The sequence below is a fragment of the Olea europaea genome, unplaced genomic scaffold (genome assembly GCF_002742605.1).
Source record: "Olea europaea var. sylvestris unplaced genomic scaffold, O_europaea_v1 scaffold156, whole genome shotgun sequence".
NCBI classification, from domain to species: Eukaryota; Viridiplantae; Streptophyta; class Magnoliopsida; order Lamiales; family Oleaceae; genus Olea; species Olea europaea.
In genome coordinates this window covers 130,919-138,742 of record NW_019233203.1, presented here as the reverse complement: position 1 = coordinate 138,742, position 7,824 = coordinate 130,919, and the positions used below count along the sequence as shown (strand labels likewise).

Sequence of the window (7,824 nt, the reverse complement as noted above, 5' to 3'; positions counted from 1 at the left end):
GTTAGCACACCGGTGTAGATGAGCTCCTCACTCAGCTTTACAAAGTTTGGACGCACCTGACGCGAAGTCCCCTGTGGGTCATCACCTCAGTCGCTGCGTTGACCGTCTCCCTATGCATCGTTCAATTGGGCAGCACCTCGATCTCACATAAATTTTTCCTTCACGCAGTAGCGAAGCTTTAGCGCATCTGCCTAGGATCAACGCTTCGGTGAACATAGAAGACCGACCCTGAAGTTCTCACAAATCACGGTCCCCATCCCGAGGCATACATACCCGATCGGGAAGACAAGTCCACCTATGCTATAAATATTCATACCTAGATTTGGGGGACCACTGTTACGCCCCTATCTGAACCACTTCAGAAAGTCCATCACCACATCATGCAAGGTGTGGAACACTCATCTAAAGTGGTTACGAAGTGACTTCACCACTAGTGACGATCTACTATCACAGTAAGAGGCATAGGCAATTCTGCGGGACGGATTGAGCGCCCTCGTCCTTGAATCTAAGGCGAAATGCACTCGGGGGACTTCTGTCAGAGAATCCACCGCCAATTGCAGAATGAGATCTTTTCTGCCCCTAAGGTTCAAAGAGATTTCATGTCTCCATAAGACTAGTTGATGTGACGTATCAACTTTATGTCAACTCAATTCGAGAGAAGTAATTACCCGCCCACTCTATAGACGCGGCTGATTGACGCCTATGAGCAGACGCCTCATACCATCATATGTATACACGTGTCCTACATCCAACGGTTCTCCTCACCTATAAATATCCAAGGCTTGGCAAGAGACAGAGGTAATGAAACTCTTATTACTTAGCACTCCATAGCAAGAAAATATATATATTCTCCTCCCAACTATTTTGCACAACCTTGGTACTGTTCCGATGACCTAAGCCTAACTTGACCGTCGGAGTGTATACGACCGCCACCACCCCCGCTGGTTCCGACCGTGTGCATCTGACCGTGCGTTGATTGTGCGCATAGATGAATACGTGGAGCGACTATCAGTTGGCCACGTGGAGGGTCCAATTTTCGAGGTCAACAGTAAGTATTATAAAAGAAAAGGAAATGAAGTCTGCTCAATCTAACCCTAGATACCTCCACCACAGCACTTGAACCACCTCGCTGCCATCGACCCTTACTATAGCTCAACTTTACAACTCTAGAAAAGGTACAACTCAAACAACAAGAAAACCCATAACTGAAAATGGCAGTGCGGATAATGAAATCTGAAGAATCCCTTTCGGTATGAGGGGAATAGGAAATAAAGGATCGAAATCATGTTGAGTAAGTATCCTGATTGCTTTTCTTGTTTCTCTTATTTTCCATATGATTTCAATTAAGCATTTATACATTTGGTTGAATGAATTATTGGTTTAGATGTTCAATTTTTATCTTAACCTGGGTTTGGCCAACTGTAAAATCTGTTCTTTATTTGTTGTTGATTTATTTGTTTATCATAATTAAATATTACAGAGATAATGTTAGATCTGGCTGCAGCAATGTAGGGATGATAATCAGGCTCGTCGTTTCGAATCGCCCATGGCTCGAGCTGGTAAAAGGTCGAGCTGGCCAGGCTCGAGGGTCGCGTCGAGCCCTAGTTTGGATTGCTAGGCCAAGCCCGGCTGGCCTGAGTGGCCCACAAGCCAAGCTCGCGACTTAAAAAAATAATTAAAAGCAGCAACTTGCTACCTATTTATTATTATATTAAAAAAAAGCAAAAAATAAAGTGAGCCTGCTAGGCTCGGCCCAACCCGAAAACTCGGGTTGAGTCTAATTTTTTTGGTCAAACAAAAACTTGGCCCGGCTCGGGTCCGAAAAAATGCTCGGACATTTTACCCTAGTTGAGCCCGAGCTGAGAGTTTCAGCTTGAGTCGTTGACATTCCTACAACAATGCAAACTGCGTATGATACCATTTTAAGGGTTGAGACAAGGGGGACAACAAAATTACTTTATATTAGGCTAATACATTGATTTCTTTTAGAGGAAATTGCAATAACTAGCTACTTTTACATGATCATTTACAAAAATGTCCAAAATTTGTTCCATGTCCATTTTGATAAATTTTAGACCAAAATACCTCAATAACAATTGCAAATTCCATCACAAACAAAATCGGTCTTATAATAATTATAATTATGTTACCTATTTGAAAAGTACAAATATTAATTCATATATTAAATGTTAACTTCTCCCAAGAGTGGTCAACAAAACCAATCTATGGCCTGTTTGTGCCATACTTATTGCCTCATTTTAATAAGAAAATTGACCATTGGCTCCAATAACCTACTGACAACCAACCTACTACTTTATTGTACTTCTATGACAAATAGCTCTTCACTTTTCCCATTTACTCTTCTGTTGTGTCTCAGAATAAAGACAATTTTCAAATAAAGAGAGATATGTTTCGGCCCCAGCTACTTGAAAGAGGAAAAACACTCCGGCCATTCTCTTGCCTTTTAGAGCTTTAAAGTCCGACGACCGTCATTCTGTAGCACACCATCTTCTCTACACCGTGGGTGCGACAAATAACGGCAGATTTGGCTTGCGCTATATCCTCCACCAGCACTATTGCAATCGGTCAAGTTCGAAATCACACCACACCGTCCCCAATTCTCGCCCATTTCGCTAGGGGGTTACAGGTGCTAATCCCATGCCAACGCCATTGCCGTTTCTATTTCAAGGCTAAATTCCCCATGGATCCATATTCTAGTTAGGTAACTTTTTAATTTGTCTTCTTTTGGTTCGACTTTCACGTTTTCCTCTTTTTACCACCTCATTCTTGCTTCTTGTAGATGGGCTACGACCCTCAATCGAGATCCTTCATTGCACCTGAACCCGCTATCAAGGCAGGGTTGAAGAGAAATGGGAGATGGAAGCCGACCGAGAGAATGACATTCATTGCAGCTTGCAAACCCGCCATTGTCGAAGGCCATCGGCATGGAAGGTGTTTCATGAAGCATGGCTGGGAGCGCATCATTGCGTTATTCAATTCATCTTCCGGCCACAACTGGACCAAACAACAGCTTCGCAACCATTGGGATGCGATGCGTCGCGAGTGGAAGCGTCTTTTCGACTTTATGTCCATCGGGATAGAATATGATCCATCGACGAGGCGAGTTGTAGTGACGAGGGGGGTTGTAGTATCAGAGGAATGGTGGGCAATAAAATTTTGGGTAAGCCTCTGGCTTGTCCCTAGGCAGCATGTTTTACCTTCAATTTTACGACACAAAGTAGTGAAATCTATTTACAGTTGTTATGTCGTTATTTTCACATTTGGAGATTTCTTCCCACACATTACACATTATTTCTTGATGTTGTTTTCTATGCTGCGAACATGTCTTCGGAACGAATATATTGTGTGCACTTGCTTTGACCAACATGCTTTGTATTTGTGTGTTGTGAACATTCGTTGATTACAGTCTACCCGATTAGAAGGCGACATGAGTTGTTTTGTGTGCTTTCCATATTAACTTGCTAAGCTGCATGCCCATGTTGAAAATAACCATACACACATGACCACTTTGAAGCTAAGGTCTTACATTTTGTATTGGATGCATATCTTCCACGTTCAAATTTATACGACGACCACACTGCTAGATTAACAATCTCACTGCATTATGTTGTCCACCCATGGTTACAGGAGAACAAAGACTTCAAGGATTTCAAAGATAAAGATGTGAGCAAGATTTACATTCGCTACCATCAGCTATTCGGAGAAAGCTACAACGATGACAAGTACGCGATGACACCTATGAAGTTATGCAGGACAGGGTTCAATTTGTTTGAGGATGGTGCGGCGGAGGACCACTTGGATGCAATTCCCATCGACGGAGAGAGTAGTAGTTTTAGCGATGAGGGAGACATTAGAACAGGTACAGCAAGCATGAACACTTCCAACGCTAGAATCGATGAAAAATGACAGTCGTCCACGAAGGAGCGAAAGGGAAAGAACAAAAAAATTTCAGCTCGTGACCTGTCGTTCTTAGTGGATCAAGCAACAAGTGCAACCGAGAAAGTGGCGGTGAAGATCAATAGCATTATCAATCTAACAAGCAATGCTAGGGCTGATTGTGTGGAGGAGCTACTTGCGAGGGGACGGCTCCAACGTCATACACCTTTGTACTTCTACACTTGCACTCTTCTGGCGCAGAAGCACTACCGAGATATGCTCGTTGTCATGAAAGATGCAGATGAAAATTTTGAATGGATTAAGTGGCAGTTCAATGAGCGTGGCAAATCGCTCCACTAGGACCTTTCCGTGCATTACGTACCTATGTAATAGTGTAGTGTCCCCCCCCAGAACATATGTTTTTTCCTATAAATTGACCCCTTTTTTCTACAAAGCTTGGTCGCTTATGTATATGTTTTATTGTTGTTTTGTTAGTATTAACCACGTGTTGCTTACTAGTACATTTGAGTAGGACATGTTCACTAGTAGATTTTAGTGGAGAGTTTGTGCATCTATTGTAGGGAATCTTGCTGTACCTACCAATGCTGTAAGATTCTCTCCAGTCAATCAATGGCTACACATATCTTTTCGTACACTTCTTTCCTCTATATAAACAGGGTTCTCCGTTGGTGAAGAAGCGTGTAGGAGGAAGTGTTACTACTTGTGTTAGGCCATGGAAGATCTGAACTTCGATTGTGCTACTTTTGATCTTCGACGCAGAGGAAGAGCCCGGGGAGGAGTTCTTAGAATGTCTTGCAGACGACGTGGTAGCGTGGATCACCTTCTGCGTCGTCGTCGGGACCGATGCGTGGAAGTATTATCACACATAGCGTAATCGTGTTCGAAGATTCTCGTTCGCAAGAAATGGCCACATATTCATGATGGAGGCTATGAGCGGGAATGAACAGATGTGCCATCAAGAATTTCGAATGTACCCAACGATGCTGCGACACTTTGCACATACCCTGCCAAACGAATATAGTTTAACTAGTAGCCAGCAGATGGATATCTATGAGAAAGTTGGTATCTTCTTGTGCATACTTGCATATGGGAAGAGATATCGACAGGTGATAACAATCGTCAATCAATCATTGCATACCATATGCCGGTTCTTCAAAGAGGTGCTACGTGCCGTCGTTGTGCTCTCTTAACGTGTGATATGACCCGTTCCGAATTACAATGATGGCATCGAGCCGCATAGGCCAGACCCGAACAAGCATCCACTCTTTTAAGATTACATCGGGGTCAATGACGGTACACATGTGAAAGTTGTGCTACCGCATCACGAGCATGTGAACTTCATAGGTCAAAAAGGAGTACCGACCCAAAATGTATTGGCCGCATGTGACTTCAATTTGTGTTTCACGTTCATGCTTGCTGGTTATATCGAGAATACGCATAACGCTCGAATTCTAACTCGTGCTATATATAGTCCTGAACTAAATTTCCCGCAGCCAGCACCCAGCAAATATTATTTGGTGGACTCCGATTTTGCACATCAACCTGGATATATGGCCCCATACAAGGGTTCAGACATACTGTATCACTTCCAATAGTTTCACGACGAACTAACAGGACAGCGCCATAAGTTTTGGAATGCACGTGAAAGGTTCAACTTCAGACACTCTTCATGTAGGAACGTCATCGAATGTGCATTCGGTGTGTTGAAGCAGAGATGAAAAATCCTTGATCGTATGCCTAGCTACTATTTCCTAACACAAGTTGTAGTTGTCATAGCCACGATGGGCATTCATAACTTTCTACGTAATGCCGGAGTTGTGGACAAGACGTACGTAAGAGCCGAAGCGGACGACGAGGTAGCCGAGGTGGAGCTACCTAATGCTGAGGATGAAGTTCAGGCTGAAATGAATGTGCAGGAGATGCAACAAAGTGAGTGTGAGCCGTGATTGTCGTTCTTTGTTTCTTCGAATCCAAAAATGTGAGCTACAACACTGGTCTTGAAATAAATATTTTAAGAACATAATGAGTCCAAGCATGTAGTTCAGAATGCCACAGTCAATCCAATTGCTTTGTTTCATCAAATTCAAAATTGTGAGCCAGAACAATTTTGTCTTGAAATAAAAATTTTAAGAAAATGAAAAAAGAGAACCATACGTGCGGTTCTTGCAGGTCAAATCACTATCAGGCTTTGGTAAAAAGGAGCTGTTTGCATCAGCTAAATGGTTAAAAAGAACCATACTTCTCTGCAGGACATCTTTCCTTTTGAGGCTAACATTTCAATTTTGTAAGTTGTCTTTTGTTTCCTTTTTTTTTCTCTTATTCTTTTTCTTCCTGATATGTGTGCTTTTTTTTCTTCTCTTCTTCTTCTTCTTTCTGATATGTTTTTATTTTTTTTCGTTAGCTGACAATGGGGTACGGCTATTTGATTTTGGTGGTCTTCATGATCTCCATTGTCCTGATTTCATCTCTTGTGCACGCTTTGAGAGAGCAGGGACGTCTTCTACCGGTTCAACAGCCTCCGGCACCTCCGCGTCCAACTCCACCTTCACCTCCGAATAAGAAATATTTAGTCATTGACAAGTTTATTTTGGGACCTGACTTGAAGCTTGAGCCTGTATATAAGTAAATTTATATGAAGTTAAATGTAGGCTTGAGGGGGAATGAAGTTATTTGGTCCATCTTTTGTTATGAAAAAATGACAAAAACACATTACATTAATAATTAATGTGTTTTTGTAGTTTTTTCGTTTTGTGGGAATTGTTGTTCGGACCTAAAATGATTAATTTGTTTTTGTAGTTTTTTGTAGTATTTCCTTTTCAGGCCTACCATGATTTTTTCGTTTTATGAGAATGAAGTTAAATGTAGGCTTCATTTTTCGTAAACTTTGTGTAATGTTTTTATTTAATCATTTGTAGAAATTGTTGTCATGTTTCTCCTTTTTATCTTTTCTCCTTCTGTTGCTATGTGCCTAAAATCAATTTTTGGAGATAAAAAATTATTGTAAGTACGATTATTGGAGAAAATGACGATGATTGGAATTGGGCAGGTGACGAAATGGGTTGGCAATGTTTTAAAAAAATGGGTTAATTTTCAAGCGTGGGTAGGAAGAAGGAGGGGTATGTAGAGGAGACAACCTTTTTTTAAAAAAAAAATTCTTAGTTTCTTTGGTCAAAATTGGTAGAAGACCACTTTTCTTGGTCAACTAACAAAAATGTGGAAGGATTACACCCATTTTGGTCGTTTTTTATAAAAGCTATAGTATCGTATATGGATAAGACATTGGCATTTTGCTTTCAAATGTGAGATTATTGATAAATAATTAATTACACAATTTTTTTCCCTTAAAATGGTGATATAACATTCAAACATAAATGCTATCGTTTTATTTAAACCACAAATAATTCGTAATTTTCAAGAACATTACTAATATAATACATGATCGTAGCTATAAAACATGAAAATAAATTTGTGTAAATTATTGTTAGTTTGGGAGAGGTTTTGAAAGCCTAAAAGCTATTTGAAATGACAACACACTTTTGGTTGGAAAAGTTATTGGGAAAGTCAATTCTTTGGCTTGTGAATTATATAAATAATGAAAGATAATCTTGGCTGTCTTGAAATGTCATTTTCAAAGTTAAGTTTGCTTTATGCCATAAAGACACCACATTTTCTTGAAATAAATTTTTGAACAATTATTTGTAGAAAAATGGATATGGGAGAACCGTACGTACGATTCAATTGATTGGTCTGAAGTTATCAACAAAAAAGATTTGTATAAGCCACTTTGCTTAGAAATGAAAAATACAAAAATTTATATTTTTAAAAATAAATAAAAAATGAAAATTTGCTATTTTTCAATTGAAAGAAAATGAAAAAGAATGACCATATTTAGTTCCCTAACTATCT

The 7,824-nt window shown here is 40.2% G+C and overlaps 1 protein-coding gene across 1 annotated transcript; it reads left to right on the top strand.

Moving 5' to 3' along the window:
- Positions 1 to 2,800: 2,800 nt before the first annotated feature.
- Positions 2,801 to 4,792, top strand: LOC111376744 (L10-interacting MYB domain-containing protein-like). The gene is made up of 5 exons (XM_022999721.1): positions 2,801 to 3,181; positions 3,649 to 3,880; positions 3,995 to 4,240; positions 4,479 to 4,504; positions 4,628 to 4,792. Exons 1-5 carry the CDS (start codon positions 2,801 to 2,803, stop codon positions 4,790 to 4,792), a joined length of 1,050 nt encoding a protein of 349 aa, XP_022855489.1.
- Positions 4,793 to 7,824: the final 3,032 nt, after the last annotated feature.